General features: G+C 47.5%; 1 protein-coding gene across 1 annotated transcript; it reads left to right on the top strand.

Moving 5' to 3' along the window:
- Window positions 1–463: 463 nt before the first annotated feature.
- Window positions 464–8,707, top strand: gemin8 (gem (nuclear organelle) associated protein 8). Its single transcript, XM_035394346.1, has 3 exons — window positions 464–854; window positions 1,402–1,840; window positions 8,037–8,707. The coding sequence occupies exons 1-3, from the start codon at window positions 852–854 to the stop codon at window positions 8,291–8,293; spliced, it is 699 nt and encodes a 232-aa protein (XP_035250237.1). The 5' UTR covers window positions 464–851; the 3' UTR covers window positions 8,294–8,707.
- The last annotated feature ends 13,692 nt before the right edge of the window (window positions 8,708–22,399 follow it).

Below are 22,399 nucleotides of genomic sequence, written 5' to 3'. Positions count from 1 at the left end.
GCATCATTCGTCGTCGTCGTCCCCCCCCCCCCCCCCCCCCCCCCCCCCCCCCCCCCCCCCCCCCCCCCCCCCCCCATTTTCCATGACACTGCTTATTCTTTCTGTAATTATCGTGCACACTTTTCTCGTAAGCAGAGAAACATAAGGCGGATTTTACACATAATCTTTTATGTATAAACGTGGAGGATATGTTTTTCGTTTTTAATAGGATTTAGAATTCTGGTTTTAAAAGTGAGGTTAGATATGAAGGGGCTATAAGTGTTTCGAAAGTTTGCCGAATTGTTAGACATTGAATTAAATTGACAATGATCATAACAAACATTCAACATTAGTTGCAATGTAATGTTTTTGCACTAGGTGTCGGTAATGGAATGTACAATGAAGAGAAACGACTTCTTGTGAGGGTTTCTGGGAATTGTAGGACTAACATGAGACGATTCAAAACCGGTTGTTGTGACCCGGATATAGTCCTACTTCGATGTAGCAAATGTTACTGTAGCTAACTAATGTGCACGTTTGGATAACTTGAACTACCACTCCGTTTACACATTTTTTATTATTTTTTATTATACACAGATGAGGTGTTTTCACATAATTCGTTTAACTCCTGACGCCGAGTTTGAAATCCTTCAGTTTGTTGTTGCTTGAATTAACCAGAGTTTGTCGGAAGTTTAGATCGAGTTTGTTAGCCAGAGTAGGAATCATAACATGTAATTTCTTAAAAAGTACATATTTATTTATTGATTGTTAGCGAGCAAGAACGATTTTATTTTTTTCGACCAGCTTTGGACATAACAGCTCTACATTTAATATTTTCCTCGGGAATACTAACTGCTTAAACCGTTAACGACATGGTAAGTTTGTTGTGTTTTCAGTAACAATACGTTATTTCGGACGGTTCTCAAATAAATAGTGCATTTTAACGAAATCAATTTGCCTTAACGCTCTAAACTATAACATTAGGAAAAACCAGTAGCATCCATGGGATTCCTAGGAAATTCTGATGACTTGATTTTCTGCTAAAATGTATGAGGGCGGGGGTGGGTACATGTAGTTTATTGTGATTAATCTTCCAGCGCTATGCTACATACTGCATAATTTGTGAAGGCGAGGAACCCTGACACAGTGATGGTTTCTCCCCATGCAATTTTTTTTTTTCCATTTTTATTTTAGTTTTGTAAAGCAGAGTGAAGGGGAAATCTCTTCTAGTGCTGAATGCACGTGGTTAGAATGCGTCAGGCAAGAGTTCTGCTGCCTTTTACGAGGGCCTGAATTGCTCCAACGAAATTGCTTGATGAGAGTATTGCCAGTGTGTATTCGTGCGTGTGTGCGTGCGTGCAGGTTTGATTATGTTGTCTCCTGAAGAGAGGTGGTAATCACGTCTGTTCCGTTTCTCGCCAGCAGGATCAGCACGAGGCGGTTTTCTCCTGTTTCGCCCACCCTGTGTTCAGCAGATACTGGCAGCACTATCGACAGGCCATGGGCTGGCAGCAGAAGCACAAGCAGGCCTACAGCCGGGCGCTGGCGGCGTACGCCTTCCCCCCTTTCCCGTGGCCGAGCCCTGCGGCGCCCCCTCCGCGCTACTCGGACTGGCACGCGGGTGAAGGTGGGGCTAGGGGCGGGGCTAGGGGAGGGGCGAGGAGCGGGGCAAGGAGCGGGGCAAGGCACAAGGCGCGGCCGCCCCACGAACGACCGTCCCGCAGGAACCGGCCCGCCTCCGAGAGCGAGACGGACGAGCAGGACTCGGACGGCGAGATCGAGTGCGACGTCAGCAACATGGAGATCACCGACGAGCTGCGTCAGTACTTCGCGCAGACGGAGAAGCACAGGGAAGAGCTCAGTGAGTGCACGCTTACCAGATGGACATGGAGAGGGTGGCCGGTGTAGAAATGTCAACATCCGCCTGTTTACCTGTAGCAGCTGGTCTTCCACCCACCCTCCTGCCCATTAGTCTGCTGCCCTCTTCCACCTGCAGTAGCTACTCAGTGATCGGGTCATGGTACTGTCATTTCCCGTAGCCAGCGGCCATGCCACCACACGCTCTGCTCCTACCGACCGGCTGAGGCTAAGTAAGTGTGGGCTTGGTTAGTGCTTTGATGGGAGACCACCAGGGAATACTGAGTTGCTGCTGGAAGTGGTGTTGGTTGACCAGCAGGGGGCAATCTTCCCTCTGGTCAAGTAAACCCCGGTGCCCCAGTACAGTGACGGGGACACTGTGCTGTAGGAGATGCCGTCTTTCGGATGAGACGTTAAACCGAGGTCCTGACTCACTGTGGTCATTAAAGATTCCATGACACTTTTCGCAAAGAGTAGGTGGTTCCCCGGTGTCCTGGCTAAAATCCCAGATCTGGCTCTCGCAAAAACTTGCCACGTAATCATCCCCTGATTTAATTGGCTAAAAAATGTTCTCTCCCTCCAGTGTAGCTGCTCAGTGGCCATAAATAGAGGATTGTGGTTGTACTGGGCAGCTCCCAGGGGTGAATGTGTATGAGTGTGAAGCAGGGCGTTCCTGCAAAAAAGCATCCATGCTTAGCGAACCTACCCTGGGTAAATAAAGGATAAATAAAATAGTTATAACGGGTGGCATTTTTGCTTCAGAATGCCCTTAGTGAAGTCTACTTCCCCAGTAACACTAAGGCCAGAACCAGTGTTCCCAGCAAACTCTGTCAACAACAACAACAACAAAATATATATATTTTTTTTTTTAAGCTCAAAACATGACATAGCAAACCATTTGGTATGGTGAGAAAATATTGATTCTGCAGAAAGTAGCATCTTATTTAACCATCAGGTAATCCATTGCCATTTCTCCTGTTCTCAGTTCTGGGACTGAAAGGTCATTAATGGGCTCCTGAAGTCTGTATTTTGCGGTGGTTTTTTTTTTTTTTTTTTTTTTTTTTTTTTTTTAACCTTTAAGCTACCTGTAACCTGAAACAGGGTTCCTACACTGTAAAATGTTCAGCGTTAAATCAGTTTTATAGTCGATATGGTCTCTTTTGGGCTGGTATGTTAGTGTTGGATTAACACTGGATGTTTTACAGTGTACCAAAATGTATGAATGCATGTTTATGGCTTGTGACTCCATTTTGAGAATTGATTTTTTTTTTTTTCTTTGCTGGTACAACTGCAGAAGAAAAAGGGCCCGGGAGACGGTGAAAGATTGATGCTGCCCTTGTCAGTACGTGGGCGTTTACCGTCTACGCTTGCTCCTGTATCGAGAGATGAATATAGATAACTGGACGTCAGCCAAGCGAAAGGGCACCAGCTTGTTCCCGAGCTCTTTGGTGATGAGAGCGCATCTTCCGCCCTCCTCAGCTCAGTCTTCCGAAACGCCCATCAACGTGTGAAAGAATGAGTGACCTTGCGCAAAAAAAGACCTGGTTTAAAAATTATTTAGTCACGCATATTGTTTGCTTACTTGTGGTTTGCGGTTTTATTTAAGAATCACGTGCGTTTTTTGTAAAGAATCGCTTGTGTTTTTTTAAGAATCGAGTGAGTTTTTTTGAAAGAATCGCGTGCTTTTAGGAGTTTCGCCAGGCTGTAGCCCGTAGGGTGCAGTCAGCGTTCTAACCGGGCGAACGCTGCCAATGTAAATCCCTGCGGCGCCGCGCGCAGAGAACTGACACTTCTGCTCCGGTATCATCTGCCGATTATTGTTGCCAAGCAACCGGCAACAAACTAGCGCAAAGGCCAAAGCAGTTTTACTCATCGTGTACTTCCAATATTCAATAGATTATTCTCCCACTCTCAGTATCTGCTGTGTGTCTCTGAAAAACGCGTTGGCACATATTTTAAATTAGATTGAGCAGTAGATAACTAAGTATACATATGAGTTTATTACAGAACTTGTCCTAATACACAGTCATGAAATCTTATAGTTCATGCACAATTAATACATAGCCTATAGTCTTCTTTGGGACTGTTGAGAGGACAGGACTGTACTGAGAGGTAGATGCGTGTGCTGCTTTTTAATACTTAAATAACAAATACTGATCTTTCAGAACCCAGCCCTGCTGTTCTGGTTTCTGATAATGTTTGTGTGATACGCTTGAACTTGCATTTAGTTGCAGTTGATTTGTTTTACAGTTTAAGAAAAAACAAACCATCCATTGTCTTATTTTTACACATTAATGATTCTTTGTATGTATCTTTAAACTTCAGTTAATCTGAAATGAAGTGAGTGCTTTTGTTAAGATGGTAGATGTAGGCCAATAAATGACATTGGAAGCTTATGGTGGGTTAAACTGTAGAGGACTTGGTGAAACATTTCTTTAAATTGTGTGTTCTGTTTTGTCAGGACTTGTACTGCCTTCCTCTGGTTCCAGTTTGGCTTCAGTGTATCCATCTTATTAAAAACCTCGTAATGAAGACGTAAGCGGCCTTATTGCTGTAGCTAAATCAGAATAAAGAAAGTGGACTGAGCAATTGGAAAATGCGCTGAAACATTGTTCCCTGTTTATTTCAGCCAATGAAAGGGTCTCTGTAGAGCAGTAAAACTAGTAAAGTATTTTCATTGTTTTCTAGTGTGATCATCGATCTTTCGTCAGAACTAAACCCCGTGCTCGCAGTCGCCCTCTAGTGACGGACACTGGGATTGCTCACATTAGTAAATAACTGCCTGATTGGCGTTCTCAGGCTTTTGAGGACCACGTCCGTATAGTGGCGTCGGTGTAATGGTCAGATTCAGTGCGGTGTAGTGCTTTACTTTTAATCAGTCATTGGGATGTAGCACCGTATTTTATATCAGCTTACATTCACGGTTCTGTGAGTGAATGTAAATACCAGTGTGCATGTGCGTGCAAGAATTTAACGTCATTTACTTGATAAGATTTTGACCGTTTCACATTTTATGGTGTTGCCCACAGATCTCAAAATCGCTGCGCAGGAAAATCGTGTGTCGGAGGAAACATGTTTTCAAACAATTTCCCTCCTTCATCCTCCGTAGAGGAAAGAGCTTCTCCTGTGGGAAATAAGCGGGTCGATATCTCCCCTCTCTGGCTGTGTGGCCTGCCTCTGTCCGTTGCCTGGAGATAGAGAGAGGGGTTTTAACGGGGGGGGGGGGGGGGGGGAGCTTCATGTTTGTTCTGGAAGCGGTTACCTTGTAACTGGGCCGGCTGACATGGCCTGGGCTGGTCTTCTGAGTCCTGGGGGGGTTGGGGGGGTTGGGGGGGGGGGGGGGGGGGGGGGTAGACGGAGCCTTTTGGGATTGTTGTTGTTGTTGTTGTTGTTTTTTGGCACCGTGGGATCAATGTCCTTATCCGTTCTGACCTCACGTCTCTCACGCACCCTCTACCCAACACACGCCTTTGGTTTCCTCCACATCACTTTTCCTTCATCGTGTTCAGTCATTGGCATTTTACGGTATGTGCTGCAGGGGACCGTATGGTGGCATTGTGGGTAAAATATCCATTATCGGAACAGAATCTGCTGCTTCTGACTCTCAGACTCCAGACCGTGAATGCCTGCTTTTTCTTCTATGGGACTTTTTTTTTTTTTCTGCCTTCAGTTGCTTAAAGGTGGAGGACGCCGGAGTCTGAGCTGATAAGTGCAGCCTTCAGGAGGCCACTACACTGGAGAAACCCGCTCCTTTGTGCTGTCTCTCAGCACACGTCTGTCCCAGGAGGCCGCTACGCTGGAGAAACCCGCTCCTTTGTGCTGTCTCTCCGCACACGTCTGTTCCAGGAGGCTGCTACGCTGGAGAAACCCGCTCCTTTGTGCTGTCTTTAGGCCGGAGTGTAGCACAGTGGGTAAGGAACTAGACTTGTAACCAAAAGGTCGTAGGTTCGATTCCCGGGTAAGGACACTGCCGTTGTACCCTTGAGCAAGGTACTTAACCTGCATTGCTTCAGTATATATCCAGCTGTATAAATGGATGCTATGTAAAAACAAGTTGTGTAAGTCGCTCTGGATAAGAGCGTCTGCTAAATGCCTGTAATGTAATGTAATGTAATGTAATGTCTCTCAGCACACGTCTGTTCCAGGAGGCCGCTACGCTGGAGAAAACCGCTCCTTTGTGCTGTCTCTCTGCACACGTCTGTTCCAGGAGGCCGCTACGCTGGAGAAACCCGCTCCTTTGTGCTGTCTCTCCGCACACGTCTGTTCCAGGAAGCACTGGGGAAAACCGCTCCTTTGTGCTGTCTCTCCGCACACGTCTGTCCCAGGAGGCCGCTACGCTGGAGAAAACCGCTCCTTTGTGCTGTCTCTCCGCACACGTCTGTTCCAGGAGGCTGCTACACTGGAGAAAACCGCTGCTTTGTGCCGTCTCTCTGCACACGTCTGTTCCAGGCGGCCGCTACGATGGAGAAAACCGCTCCTTTGTGCTGTCTCTCTGCACACGTCTGTTCCAGGAGGCACTGGAGAAAACCGCTCCTTTGTGCTGTCTCTCCGCACACGTCTGTTCCAGGAGGCCGCTACGCTGGAGAAAACCGCTCCTTTGTGCTGTCTCTCCGCACACGTCTGTTCCAGGAGGCCGCTACGCTGGAGAAAACCGCTGCTTTGTGCTGTCTCTCCGCACACGTCTGTTCCAGGAGGCCGCTACGATGAGCCAATTGCGGCGAGTTTTGGCGACGCTCAGCTCAATTCGGTTTTATTTGTATCATAATAGACCAAATGGAAATGGTGTAGTTCAGATTAGTGCAGTTTCAGAATAGTAGTTATGCTGCCCTTTGCTTTTCATTGCTGTGCCTCGGGGCTGTGGCTGTTCCCTGAATTAGGATGGACACGATCTGAGTACAATTGAGAATATAAATGTTATTCACTTGTACATGTCTACATTTTACTGATGCAGCTAACCGTGCTCTAGAGTACAGTAGCTACGCTCTGGAATATAGAGTACAGCAGCTGTGCTCCAGAATACAGTAGCTGTGCTCTAGAATACAGCCGTGACGCGCTTGGGATTTGAACCTGCAGCCACCTCATCCTGCGGCTTGTCGAACCACAGTGCCTTTGCCAGCACTGTGTTTTCTGTGGGCTGCATAGTTGTCTTGCGGATAGAGCGAAATTTATCCTCAGACTGTTGCGCAAAAACGGGCTTTGGTCCAGATTCCAAATGCAAAAAAAATAAATAGATAAAATGACTCTTGTTCGGCTATCAGCGCTTTGTGGAATGTAAGTGGCTTGCTGAAAACAAGTTTCCTAAACCAAACACTGCTTACAATCGAGAAGACGGCGATGTTTGAGTAAGCCTCTGCAGAGCGCGCTCTCTGCAGTGATCTCCGGTGGATCGCTGGCCGTCAGGACGAGCCTGTCACATCGGACCCGATACGATTGTGTTGCGCTTTCGCGCGGGTGTTTGTGTTCCGCGGTTACAATAACACGCGCTCGTCCCTGGAGTTCGTAACCGAGCGTTCTCCGCCCCGTCACTCGAAGCTTTTGGGGGCTGCGGGTTTGGTCCGGAGCCCAAAATGCGTTTGGAACGTGACCCTCTGCTGTGTGTTGTTTCTCCCCTGGGGCCAGCGGGGGGGGGGTCTGTTACTGGAGTTCAGCTCTGAACAGACCCCCACTGCTTCCTGTACCCCCTGGGCTACTCAACCCTGTTGCTGGAGATCTGCCGTCCTGTAGACTGTACCTCCAGCCCTAACAAAGTACAGCTCATTCAACAGCTAGAGCAGGGCCGCCCAACCCTGTTCCTGGAGAGCTACCGTCATGTAGGTTTTTACTTTAACCCTAACAAAGCGCACCTCTTTCAACAGCTAGAGATTTCACTGAGCTATTGATTAGTAGAATCGACTTTGGCAAATTAGGGCTCGAATAGGGCTCGGAGATCTACCAACCTACCAGCTGGTTGGTAGGTTGGTAGATCTCCGGGAACAGGGTTGGGCAGCCCTGCTCTAACCCTCACACAGAGGCTTGTCACCTCACGACCCGCCCACAGTGACCAGTAAGTAAGGGCAACGCTGTGGCCATATGAGGCCTTGTGTTGTCTTTACCTCTTCTGTAGAAGGAGTTACGGAGATTATTGCAGAAAAATGAGATTGAGACCCCCTCTCCCTTTCCCCCCCCTCCTCCCTTTCCCCCCCCTCCCTCCCCCCCCACAGAGAAGCAGCAGCAGATCGAGGAGGAGCGGGCGGAGTCCTACGTGCTGGCCGATCGGGACCTGCACCGAGCGTCCTGGAACAGCACAGCGCCCCCTGCTGACCGTCCGGGGGAGCGGCGGCGAGCGGAGATGAAGAAGCTGTACGGCGAGGACGCCGCCAAGATCCAGGGCATGGAGGCCGCCATGCAGCTGACCTTCGACCGGAACTGCGACCGCAAGCAGCCCAAGTACTGGCCCGTCATCCCCCTCCGACTGTAGGCCTGCCCCGGGGGGGCGGGGGGGGGGGACCCCAGGGGAGGGGCCCCATCTCCCTCAGGACCCCAGGTTCGGGACAGTAAGTAACGGTTCACGGGCACGTGTGTGTGGGGTGCGGTTTCCACTGCCGAGAGGAAGTGCTTCCTCACTCGCTCGGACTGTACGGCGCACGAGGGGGACTTTCACACACCACGCGACGAGAATTCAGACCCCGACACGACTGATTTAGGGACAGAACTGTCCTGATTCCAGAGCTCTTGTGTCCCTGTGTTCACGTTCAATTTTCAGTTGAGACATTCCACACAGTTTTTTAAAAATGTATTTATTTTATTATAGGCATTTGTTTACACCACTGGAAAACCCTCCAGCTGTGTTGTGTGTTTCTTGAGTATTTACAATAAACAGATTTGCTAAGTCTGTGTATGTTCTTTGAATAATTTGTGCTTAAAACAATATTGAAAAAATATGACGTGTGTACTTTGCTTTAATAAAACCGTGATAGTCATGGTTGGGGAACTAGGCTGGCAACTCCCTAGGTTGTGGCTTTGATTCCCAGAGGACTGTTTCAGGAAGCAGGATTACTGAGTTAGCTGGCTAACTGGACTGAGTGAAAAACTGGAACCGTCCCAAATCTGGAACGGGGACTGAAGGAAAAAGAGCTGTTCTGGGTTTTACTCGGCGCAGTTATCCAGCTAGCCCCTGCTTCGTGGCACAAGGCCCCAGGTAGGGCACTGCAGTTGCACCCTTGAGAAACCTGACTGTCTTGGGTATTTACCCAGCTGTGTAAGCTGAATGGGTGCTGTGTGAGAGGAATGTGGGCTGCGTGAGCCGGTGTGGATCAGAGCGTCTGTTTAATGCCGTCTGTAAGTACAAATGTAGGTTTTTTTTTTTGTGTGAGTGCTGACCAGGCCCTGCCTTGCTTTGGCCCCAAACGTCAGGGGGGGAGGCCACAGGGTAGCGCGGCTGCTGGTCAGCGCTCGTGGTAAATTCTTTAAGTCATTGTAATTCCTCATCGTGTACACGCTCATATTTTAAACATCTGATGTGGCGTGCTGGTGTAGCAAGAAGCTAAATGGCGTCATCGAGCCAAAGAACACAAGCTTGAGGAAACACTCCCAAGCCCCCCCCCCTCCCCCCCCCAATTAACCAAAATCAAGCGGAAAGGAATCCGCTAACAGTAGGAGATCCTTATTTAGATGACTGATTGTTAGTCAAAAGTGATGATGATTATCTAATAAAGGGTCTGTCAACACTGGGGCCCCCCCACCCCCCAATTTGAAGATCTGTGGCTGCTGTGGGGTTTCTGTTACCCCCCCCCCCCCCCGGGGGTTGCCTCGGGGGAGGATGTCAATCACCCGTTGCTATGCAGATGACCCAGTACGTGACCTCTCATTGACACCATTGGCAGCTCTGTCGGGTGAGAGACATTTAACGTTTACGTTTTTGGGCCATCTGTGCTCTTGCGTCGCTTCTGCGGACTGCTCCTACAGTGTCCGTCTTTTGAGTGTCGTATTCAGCCTGTGCGCTAATTATCTTAATCGGTTAATTTCGCGTAGTTAAGGGTTAAGCGACGAACGGCACGTCTAAAAATATCGGCGTGACGGGTGGAACATGGCGGCACGCGCGGAACCTGCTAGCGCCGCACGACTCCCCCTCTCCTGCGGCTGAGAGAGAGAACGATTAAACTGGAGTGCACCCGTCTCCATGGCGACGCTCGGCATCTATTCGCCAACCCGACCGGAGGCAAACAGGCAGTGCGTTAGCTGCTCTCTCAGTGCACTCTCACCAAGCGCTAACTGTAGCATCACCAGGCAGTGAGTTAGCTGCTCTCTCAGTGCACTCTGACCAAGCGCTAACTAGCATCACCAGGCAGTGCGTTAGCCTCTCTCTCAGTGCACTCTGTCCAAGCGCTAACTAGCATCACCAGGCAGTGTGTTAGCCTCTCTCAGTGCACTCTGTCCAAGCGCTAACTGTAGCATCACCAGGCAGTGCGTTAGCTGCTCTCTCAGTGCACTCTGTCCAAGCGCTAACTGTAGCATCACCAGGCAGTGCGTTAGCCTCTCTCTCAGTGCACTCTGTCCAAGCGCTAACTAGCATCACCAGGCAGTGAGTTAGCCTCTCTCTCAGTGCACTCTGTCCAAGCGCTGACTGTAGCATCACCAGGCAGTGAGTTAGCTGCTCTCTCAGTGCACTCTGACCAAGCGCTAACTAGCATCACCAGGCAGTGCGTTAGCCGCTCTCTCAGTGCACTCTGTCCAAGCGCTAACTGTAGCATCACCAGGCAGTGCGTTAGCCTCTCTCTCAGTGCACTCTGACCAAGCGCTAACTAGCATCACCAGGCAGTGCGTTAGCTGCTCTCTCAGTGCACTCTGTCCAAGCGCTAACTAGCATCACCAGGCAGTGCGTTCGCCTCTCTCTCATTGCACTCTGTCCAAGCGCTAACTAGCATCACCAGGCAGTGCGTTAGCCTCTGTCTCAGTGCACTCTGTCCAAGCGCTAACTGTAGCATCACCAGGCAGTGCGTTAGCTGCTCTCTCAGTGCACTCTGTCCAAGCGCTAACTGTAGCATCACCAGGCAGTGCGTTAGCTGCTCTCTCAGTGCACTCTGTCCAAGCGCTAACTAGCATCACCAGGCAGTGAGTTAGCTGCTCTCTCAGTGCACTCTGTCCAAGCGCTAACTAGCATCACCAGGCAGTGCGTTAGCCTCTCTCTCAGTGCACTCTGTCCAAGCGCTAACTAGCATCACCAGGCAGTGCGTTAGCCTCTCTCTCAGTGCACTCTGACCAAGCGCTAACTAGCATCACCAGGCAGTGCGTTAGCCTCTCTCTCAGTGCACTCTGACCAAGCGCTAACTAGCATCACCAGGCAGTGCGTTAGCTGCTCTCTCACTGCACTCTGTCCAAGCGCTAACTGTAGCATCACCAGGCAGTGCGTTAGCTGCTCTCTCAGTGCACTCTGTCCCAGTGCTGACTGTAGCATCACCAGGCAGTGTGTTAGCCTCTCTCAGTGCACTCTGACCAAGCGCTAACTGTAGCATCACCAGGCAGTGCGTTAGCTGCTCTCTCAGTGCACTCTGTCCCAGTGCTGACTGTAGCATCACCAGGCAGTGAGTTAGCTGCTCTCTCAGTGCACTCTGTCCCAGTGCTGACTGTAGCATCACCAGGCAGTGCGTTAGCTGCTCTCTCAGTGCACTCTGTCTAAGCGCTGACTGTAGCATCACCAGGCAGTGTGTTAGCCTCTCTCAGTGCACTCTGACCAAGCGCTAACTGTAGCATCACCAGGCAGTGCGTTAGCTGCTCTCTCAGTGCACTCTGACCAAGTGCAGACTCTAGCATCAAGATCCACATTCTGAGCTGCTTGCATGCACACACACACACACACACACACTCTTACCCTCACATACATGCGCGCGCGCACACACGCACAGTTATGCACGCACATACACACACACACACACACACACTTGCACTCAAACGCACGCGCACACCCACAAACTTTAATTTGTGTTCACACACACACACACACACACACATGCGCTCGCTGTTCTGCAGTGGGTGGAATACGCAGCTGTGTAGTGGGCGTGTGCCTGTAAGACGCTGTGTCTCACACTCATGGGCGAGGTGTTGAGCGACACAGATCAGTGATGGCAGGAACGCACACCGGGCCTAATTTACACCGCTCCAGTTAAAGTACAACTACAGCGATGAATCGACACGGTACCTGTATTTTTGAATTCTGATTGGTGTGTAACTGTAGTTCGGCTGGATGGGGGGGGGGGGGGTGGTGCAGCTCTAGCAGTCCTGTCTGTCCGTCTCCCTGCCGTTGCCGGGGGTGTTTCCAGAAGCACCAGCTGTAAGTCCTTGACTACAGTCGACTGCTGTGCTCTACCGAGCAGCTCATCTTTGGAATGCCCCCCGCACCCCCCACCCCCATCATTTGCTTGCATTCACTCCCCCCCCCCCGCCCCATTTTTTCATGCCCACTGCTCCCCTCCGGGCTATCCTAACAGTACGGGCGTGTCTAACAACAACTGCAGATACCGCTGAGTGAACTCTGAGTGGGGTCAGCCGCCTCTGAATTGCCAGGACAACCCACGACATCCCCCCCCCCTTCCCTTCCCCAGTGTGTTGTTGTACATTTTTTATGGTGGTTATGTCTTAATGTTCGAAACTTTATTGTTCTTATTTTTCCCAGTATATTGTGAGTTGTTAAATGTAGCGATGGTCAGATGTGCTGGAAATGGGGGGAGGGAGAGGCGGAGGTGGGGCAGCTGAGCTGAGGACTCTGGGTAAATAGCTGCCGCATCAGCTGACCTGGCTGATTATAAGCATGTACGCCTTGGCAAGCTTGTAAACAGCCATTCCTTTGGTCTTCAGGATGGGGGAGTGGATGCTGTGTGTGTGTAGATGGCAGTATCCAGAGCACTTCAACAATGGGCTCCTTTTCATTGTTTCGTCTAGCCACAGAGAGCCAGCAGTCCATAGTTTATTTTAATGGAGTGGTCTGTCAGATATAAAGTTTACTCTGGGTTTATTTAGACGACTTTTGTCCTTGTTTAGGAATTGTGGGAAGCGTTGTTTTGCTTTGCAGTATGCGCTCGGTTTACTTTTTTCAAGTTGGGCTGTCAGTGAAACCTGTAAAGTATACTGAAAGGCTCAGTGAAGATTATCTGATACAGTCTGAGATGGTTAAGTCTTAAATGTTAAGCTTTTAAACATTATATCACTGATTTCACTAGTAATAAAATGCAGAAGTTGCCACCCCCAAACTCTGGAACGGCCCTCCCCCCTGACATCCGTACCTCAGACTCACTCACCTCCTTCAAATCTCAACTTAAAACCCACCTCTTTTCCCTAGCTTTCCCTTGATGTCTGTCTTCCCCCCTCTCACACCCACTCCTACCACCGCTGTACCACTAGTCCCCCTGCATATTCTGTTTTTTTTTTTTTTGTATGTAATGTTTGTATGTATGTATCATGTATTGTAAAGCGTCTTTGAGACCATGAAAAGCGCTATATAAAATAAATGTATTATTATTATAATTAGAAGTACAGTGTGACTGCTTCGTAAAGCACCTGGTGAAAGGCCAAGAGGGTCTGTGATGAGAGTTCAGTCCAGGGCAAGTATTTGGTTGAAAGGACCTAGTATAAATCCTCCTGCTAAGGGCACTAAGCCTAATTTGTACTTGTTGCATTCAAGTGAATCCTCTCCACTGTCCATTTGCAAATACTTTCCCTCCATAAAACAGATTAATTAAAATGCCAATTAGATGCGCGTGTTTTATGTGAAAAGTGAACTGACGATGACTTTTCAGTGCCCTTAAATGGCGTGTGGTTCTGCGCGTTCCTGTTGAATGGGAGGCTCTGCGTAATCCCGATGTCCGAGCCTCGCCGAGCGCGAGCGGAGGCTAGCCCTGAATGCGGAATGAAACGCCCCATTCAGCCTGGCGCGCTTGGCGCGCGGTGAAAAGCCTACCGCTGCTTCCATGGAAACCAGCAGAACGGGGGTGCACGAGCTGCAAGGCCCATCGCTCGCGGGGTGCACCACTGACTGAGGTGCTGGGTAAACAGAGAACCGACCGGTGCTCCCTGGGTGCCCAGTTCCCACACGTCCTAAGTGCTGCTGTTGAGAAGGAGTTCAGTTTTCATTCGGACGGTTATTTTCTCACAGGGACATCCTATGATATTTAAAATGTACGATATTGAAGTGTTTATCAATTTGACGCATATTATGCCTAACTGACTCATTACTTAGCTGCATTATCTGTTTAAGCAGTACGAATACAGAAAAATATTGAACACATGACTGAAATCCGAGCTCAGTATCACAATACAATAGAGTTTACGTAAAACAATTTCACTTTATTAGGATCACAATTACATGTCTGAAGTGTTCCCAGGACAGGAGTATGCATTATGTTGATGTATAGATACAGTTTAGGAAAACAGTGTAGCGTGTTGCTATGTAGTCCTGTATATGGAGTGAGCCGTCATTTCTTCTGTGTGGACAGATCTTGCAGGTGTCCGCACAGCCGATTACAAAAACGGTAAATTAAGGGTGAATAGGCAGGATGGAATACCATTGATCCCTTACCATGACCTATGACAGAAAAATTGCATTAGCAATTAAATCACCCAGGAATGTGAGGCAGTTTTCTTTTTTCTGATCGTCTTATCCCCGATAGGATATTTGAAAAGCAATCCAGGTCAAGCCATTTAAAAGGTGGAAAGTGCATTAAGTTCTTGTCATCATCTTTCGGCTGCTCCCGTTATGTCGTCGCCACAGCGTATCAGATCCGTATATTTTGATTTAGCATATGTTTTTACGCCGGATGGCCTTCGTTTACGCAACCCTCCCCATTTATCCGGGCTTGGGACCGGCGACCGGCACTAGGAATGCACTGGCTTGCGCATCCCCAGTGGCTGGGTTGCATTAAATTCTTGTAATTTACTATAAAAATGTTTGAGTCTGTCTTTTATTCTGCCCTTTCTTTAGCCTGCTTATTGTACAAACGTCATTGTCTTCCCATTTTTGCGCCGTTTATTTACGCACATTACATAAATCTTTTTTTTTTTAATTTTTTTTTTTTAAGTGGCGTAAAAAACATACATTTTCCACGTGTTTTGGGTACTGCAAAGTTCCACACTTTTCTCTCTGCATGGAAACTAATACGAGGGGCCCGATTCCGCTACGCCGCCGCGGTAATCCCTGGCGTTGACGTCACCATTCTCTCTGTGAACTGGACGCGGTGAAGAGGCTGGCTGGACCGTAGCCCTCACTGTGTTTGGCATCTTCGGTCGCAACATTCACTTTCTCTCTCAACTTTTTTTCGGCGCTTCCAACTTCTGAAATTCTGCGAAGACTGCAATATGGGTATGTGACCATTTTAAATTGAGTGCGTTCTGGCGATACGTTCTTCGTTTTCCTCCTTGGACAAGTATAGTTTTTCCAGTGTAAATGTTTGAAGTACTTGCCATCATTTTAATTATGATAATTTATTGTTGAAAGCGCTCTGAATTAACTAACGCTGCCCCCGATGTCATCGCGTATCCATTGTTTTTCGATCATGCATTTATTTCTGAAACTACTTGGTTTGATTTAGACTTTTGTCAGAGTTTAGAGTTTTGTTTGTTTGGTTTCGTCCGTTTAACAAATAGGGGCACACTAGGGGTAGTTTAAAATCTCACGGGATATCATCACTGTTGGACTTCTCCATGGAAGTGAACATGCCATTCGCAACCAGGACTTAATCTAATTCCGTTTTGCTTTTTCATGCAAAAGTAATTGATGAGCCATCTCTTTCTTGAAAAGGCAGGGGACCGTTTTATTGATCGTGAACTAGTGATCGCGCACGTGCGTTAGATATCTTGGTTATGCATAAGAAAGTGTTTATTTTCATTAGTGTATTGTGTGGTACACCTTATTTCAGAAAGTGTGACTTTGTAGTTACATTTTCGAAAGTTATTCCTGTTCTAGTGATCACATCAGAAATAGTTTTATGATTTTCGTAATTGTGAAGTTAGATTTGAAGAAAGGTTCAAAGAAACTTAGGAAACCCTGATGATGTGCGTCCCATGGTCATCTTAACTATTAGCTAGCCGATTGGAAAACCCAACCAGTAGCTACTTTAGCCAAGGAGGTTTTTTAAAAACTCCTTGAAATAGCCTATCCCAGCTGTTTCCGTAAATTCGTAACCTTCCTTTAGGCATCATAGTGGGTCGTATGCAACGGCAAAAGAGCGAACATAACGGTGAGAATTATTTCCGTTGCGCTCAAGGCTGTCCGTGTATGTGAAGGTATGTTCTGCTTAATGACTTGATATGCAGCTGTAATGTTTGGTTATTTCAATACTACGAGTGTCCATTTAGTGTACTGTGTAGTCGTTATGTAGCCCCATGGCGGGCTGCCTATATAGTATATGGTGCCCGGTAGAGTTTCCCACAGTCCATTATGTAGTGATGTTATTAACCCCTGCATGTGCGTATAGTGTGAAGTCTTTCTGCATGTATATAGTCAGCCCGTTCTACAAAGTAAAAGTTTTACAGTTTTTGGACTTCAGGGAAGAACATGAAGCTGCAGGCTTCTTTAAACCCTGCACACCAGCCCAACATCTTTTTCTGCGACCTGTGGGCACATGTCCCCTCCCACATATCTCCTGCATGTCTCTTGTCTGATCTGCCACACCCCACACTCACCCCTCCCTCCCACCCCCCCAAAAAAATCCCACAAGGGGTGGAATAAGCTTCCCCCTGTGGTCAGGGCAGCAGAAACCCTGCCCATCTTCTGACACTCACTGAAGACTCACTTCTTGAGAGCTGCATCATGCCCCCCCCCCCACCCCCCCACCCTCCCACCGTCCACTCCTCCACCACCAGACCTCTTTGTGTCTTTTCCATTTGGGATAATAACGTTATAAAGACAGCTGTGTATGAGAATTTGCTCATATTCACAGCGCTAACTGTTGGTTTGGCTAACTTTACACTCATTGATTATAAATGGGCCTCATGCACCCCTTCTTGCTGAGGTCACACTTTTTTATTCCTCACTTTTGTCAGTCTCTCAGGTGAATGTAATGTATTGTTACAAAAGTGCAAATTTTTTTTTTTGAGATTGAAAATTAAGCTGTTTGTTGATTGTGCCGTTGGGGAAGGGGGTGATGACAGTGAGACAGAACTGGGACGCCTTCATTAATTTTTCCTACAAATTCCCTGAAGAGTTGCCTTTGTGTGCCCAAGGGTGACTAATTTGGTCCCGTTGTTTTGCAAAACATCCGTGCGGGAAACGGCCGACGTCTGTAAGCAACCCCCCCCCCCCCCCCGTGTGTGCTTTCCAGGGAATGGCTCTGTGCGTTGTGATTCGCTCGGGTGTTCTGCGTTCTCCAACGGGCATTACTGAGAGAGTTCCGCGTAATGACTTGCAGATCCAGTCCCAGCCCAAAACCTGAAAACAATTTAACCTGAATTCCCCCGCGTCTTTAAGGGTTTTGTGGAATCGGAAAATAGTAAGGTTTGGCTGAGCCGACTGACTGTGAATGTTTTGTCTTGCCCAACCGTGTTGGCTCATAGTAGTTTTTTCCTTGGACAGGGTAATGAGGAAGCTTGTTTAATTTTCTGAGCAATTATGTTTCCTGAAAGATTTATCCCAATGGATTGTATTCTTAATTCCGCACGAACCGTATTTTAGATTGCAGACGTTGCCTCAGCTGCTACTGGAACAATGTAAGATAGCGCTGCTGTGAGGGGTCCAGTTATTAGCAATGAGCGCACATCTGTTTTTAATTAGTCCATGTTTTAATGTTGTTTGCTGGGGAAAATTATACAGCCACAAAAGATGCATTTGCACCACGTTCATGAATTAAAATCTGTGTTAAATGGTGGATTTTTGTCTAATGTAAATGGAACATGAAGGTATGACATGACTTGCCACACGGTCTCGACCAATCACACGTCACCTTTCTGTGCAGTGTGTTTCGGCCTCTCATGGCTTTATTTAATTGGTTTATTTTAGGCTGTTTTAATCAAAGGGTGACATCACTCCAATGGACCGCTTAAAGACAGATGATTGGCTGGAGCGTGCCCCTGAATTAGGCAAAAAAAAAAAAAATGTAATTATGGGATCTTTGCATACTGTGATTGTCCTGATGTGTGTACTCAATGTGCACTATGCACTTTGGGTAATACAACTGTTAGCAAACCTGGTGCTGCAAAAAATGATTGAAAATGAAACAGAACTTGAATGGAGCAAGTCACTAAGAAAATTCATTATGAAATTAAAGTCTCATAGTCGTCATGTAAACTGTTTGGGGCGTGTGCCGAGAAGCATGGAAATGCTGCAAACAATTTTGACTGTTATATTTGACCGGAAAGTGTGCGTTTATTTACGAACATTTACGACATCGTGAGTCACAGCGTGACGACTGGATCACAAGCCTGGCGGGAAAAGGCCAATCGGATGCTGTAGGCAGGAGGATGTCACAATAGTGTGAGTTATATTTGACTTTCACCACTTTGTAGTCCCCACGGGACTGGGGCGGCAGCGTAGTATAATGGGTAAGGAGCTGGTCTTGTAACCTAGAGGTCACAGTTTCGATTCCCCGGTACGACACTGCCGTTGTACCCTTGAGCAAAGTACTTAACCTGCATTGCTTCAGTATATGTCCAGCTGTATAAATGGATGAAATGTAAATGCTATGTAAAAAAGTTGTGTCAGTCACTCTGGGTAAGAGCGTCTGCTAAATGCCTGGAATGTAATGTAATGTAGTCCCTGTATCACATATGCAGTAAGGATACATTCAGACGAGCTAAACTTGTGAGCAACAATGATCAGGCCAGTTAAGCATTTGTTTGATAAGCTGCATCCATCCGACATTTGAGAGATCGGTCACCCAGTTCACCTAGTGAGGGCCCAACAGAGTAGCAGCAATTGTAGGACATTCGTATGTATAGCATGTGTGTTCAGTAGAAGTTTAAGATTGATGGCTGTTCACATCACTATTCAGTATTGTCAGCTTTGAACCGCTGTATTAAGTTAGATTTAAGTGAAAGTGAACGCAAACATTGAAATTTGTTGTGATGTTCTCGGCCTGAGCTTCTGCACAGTTAGACGGATAGGAGTCATGTGACTCTCACCTGCCCCCCTCGGCAACCTCTGTTGCTAAGCGCCGCCCCCATTGTAGATGTCTGTGGGGATGGTGGCAGTGACGGATCGCTGAATATTCTGGGTTCAGAATGAGAGGGGGTTAGAGCCAACCCCCCACCCCACCCCACCAAGCCCCACTTCAAAAATGAGAGCCCCCCCTGCCCCCTGTTCATTGTGTCAGAATCGGTGTGCTCCATTTAGTGCGTCTTCACTCAGAATGATTCATTCCACCGGATTGGAAAATTTGGATGAGATTGATTTCATTTGCATTAGCAGTGCAAGCTTGGGTGCTTCAGACCAATTAGACGAGGAACAGTTTGTGAGTTGCAAGGACTGCATAAAAGGAAATTAGTCGCTATTGCTTTTTCTCAGAAAACCAGAAGTGAATGCTACAGGATGCTGTCACCAGCTGAATTAACTGTGTTTACGTGCACTTTAGCAGTTATAATTTATAACTAAAATGTTGTTTTTGTGTATGATTAAGCCTTTTTTTAAAAAAAAAAAACTGTATTCTTTGTGATTTATTACGTTTTAGTTTAGAGCCCTTCTGGAAAACTTTCAGAAGAGTTTACTTCCCTAAAAAAAAAAAACTCTTGAATATCTTTGTTTTGATCTTGCAGACATCGCTAGAGGCCACAGCTGCTGCTGTCAAACAGAGGACATTATAAAGCTGCCCCCCCCCCCACACTACCCACACACACATTTCTCCTGACAGCTGAATCGTGTGTGTCTTATTGCCATGGTGCTGTTTTAGGACGTGTTGAGGTGAGGGTTATCATATCTGTGGATCCAAGCTGAGCTGCACATAGCATAGTCCTTCTTTGCTCAGGCTTGGTGATATCCTTCACAGCTACAAAGAGAAGGATTTCAACAAGTATATTACCAAGTATGTGAGAGACGGCTTTTAAAAAAAAAAAAAAGTCCATTGTGGGGTCATTGTGTCCTGGGGAACTTTTGTTTCTGATTTTTGTCCGCGTGACAACTCTGCACAATGGTCATCTGGGAAAAAATGACTCACAGATTGTGTCCTTCGGATATTTCAGTACTGTACCATGGGTCAAGTGCAATGTGTGAGAGCAAAAGTGAAGGGTCTCCACTTCTCCATCTCGCCAGATGCCTTCACCGTGACAGGAAATGACATCTTGTTTTTTTTAATGCTTTCCAAGGTGGTTCTGGAAAAACTGTGTTCCTATCCAGAGTACCCAGCTGTTGTGGAGTGATCCCTGGTTCGAAAGATCAGGACTTCTGGAAGAAGCCTGGATTTTGTGGAAATAACAGCTTTTCCTCATATAGTGGTCTCAGTGTGATGCAAGATCACATCCACTCTGCCAGGAATTCCAATTGGAATTCCCATTCAGGGACTGGGAATTTTCAGTGTGAATCACAAACACTTGCCAGCCTGACCCAAGGACTGAGTCAAGAGTTGGTCTGGTTATGTTTTGGCCAATGACTCTAACTAGTGATTATGTAAAACGGTGACAGTGTTGCTTTACATTAGCAATGTTATCCTCTGCAGACAACACTTTAAATATATTACCTCCCTCCCCCCACCTAACATAAGTGTTTATTTATTATTTAACCTCATTTACCAAACATGTAAATGTATAGCTGTCTTTATTTGGCATTTGCTGATTCCCAATTTCTTCTCTTCTTACTCCCTTCTCCCACTCCTCCTCTCCTTCTGCTCCTCCTCTCCTCTTCCCTCCTTCTCGTCTCCTATCTCCCCTCCTCCTCTTCTCTTCTCCCCTCCTCCCCTCTCATATCCTATCCTCTCCCCTCCTCTTCTCCTCTCCCTTCCTCCTTCCCTCCCCCCTCCTCTCCCCTCCCCTTTGAAGTGTTGCCAGAGAAGCGGTTGTGTTAATTTGCAGTGCTTAATAAGTACCCCACCCCCCGTGACAAAGAGGGACATTGTTTATTGTGATATGAAATGATGGGATTGCGGCTTCCTGAGCCAGCGGTGCCAGTTGAAGTGTAGCTCGCCAGTTCCTGCGTCCTCAATGGGGGCCTGTTTATTCAGAGCCGCACACTGGGCCGGCCCACAGGCCCCCCCCCCCCCCCCCACCCCACAGCCCCCGTGAGCTTGCGCTCGTTAGCAAGGTTGTTAATGAGCAGGCGGCCCTCCTCGCTAACTTCATGAATCAAGACGTGACAAAAAAAAACAAAAAACAAATGCGGATCGGTGTCCCGAATGAGGCGCGGATCTGTTGAGCCGTCCGGGAGCTTTTTTTGCGCTTTTATTTTTTAGTACCGTCCGCCTTTTTTTTTTCGATGTCTTTGATGTGACATTTTTGGATTTTCACAACGGTCAAACGGGCAGCGGATCCTGAATTATGCGCCGTGTGCGACCAACCGTCTGTTCCGCCAAATGCGGGCTGAGAAAGATGGTTGTCAGATTGGTTGCCATGGTGAGGGATCTTAAAGCGGCAGTGTAGCTTTGTGGTTTCTATGGTTCCCGTTTGGTTCGCAGAGATGGGAGGGGTCTGATATTGAACCCCTGACACGAAGTAGGGACTTGGTCTGCGTTCTCAGCAGCGCTCACTCTAAATGCAGTCCTCATTAATTCAGGAACAATTTCCAGGAGCCTTGTACAACAACACCAACAACAACAATAATAATAATAATAATGATAGATAACAGGTCAGTTTCATTGTTAATTAGATAGTAAAATGTGGTCTCATCCCTCATTGATATATCTTTCGATATCCCATTAGTGGGCTGGGTAGAGATTTGGGGTGAAAGGGGGGGGGGGGTGATTTTCTGTCCTGGGAAAACAGTTGGCTGTAGCGCTGTAGGGTTTTGTTTTACACACAGAAATATGCAGGCGTTTCCAGAAGGCGAGAACTAGACCGTCGGTCAGCCGAGCGGACGAGGTTTAGCATTCGCGCTGTCCCTGCGCACTCCGACTCTAAATTACACAACACCGAAAGAGCGTTTTCCCATCGCACCGAAACTTCCCCTTCCCTCCCAATGCGCTGCTCGTGCAGAAAGCCCGTATCGATGGGGAATATCGACGTCATTTTCGGGATTGACCCACTTTATTGTAGGGCAGCCTCGCGCAAAAATGCACAGAACAGCAAAATCGAGATGCGGTGCATAAATTTGTTAATAAATAATAAATATATTTTAATAAATTAACTCAAACTCGGTTATTGAGTTCCGAGGTTTATATGCATTATGTATTGCAGCGAGGTAATAATGTAGTTATTTTTTTTATTTGTGTGAGATTGGATACCAGATGGGCTGAGAATCGTGTGTGTGTGTGTGTGTGTGCGACGCTGTGGTTGTGCCTTATGCCGTTACAGCCTCCGGTACTGTAGGAACTGGGCCAAAGGGATTACAGCCAGTCAGATGGTGAGGTGGGGGTGGTGTGTGTGTGTGTGTGTGTGTGTTTGTGTGAGTGTGAGACAGTGTGTGTGTGTGTGTGTGTGTGTGTGTGTGAGAGAGAGAGAGAGAGAGAGAGAGATAACCAAG

The sequence above is a fragment of the Anguilla anguilla genome, chromosome 15 (genome assembly GCF_013347855.1).
Source record: "Anguilla anguilla isolate fAngAng1 chromosome 15, fAngAng1.pri, whole genome shotgun sequence".
NCBI lineage: Eukaryota > Metazoa > Chordata > Actinopteri > Anguilliformes > Anguillidae > Anguilla > Anguilla anguilla.
Note: the sequence above shows the minus strand (reverse complement) of the source record. Positions and strands in the feature narration are given on the sequence as shown.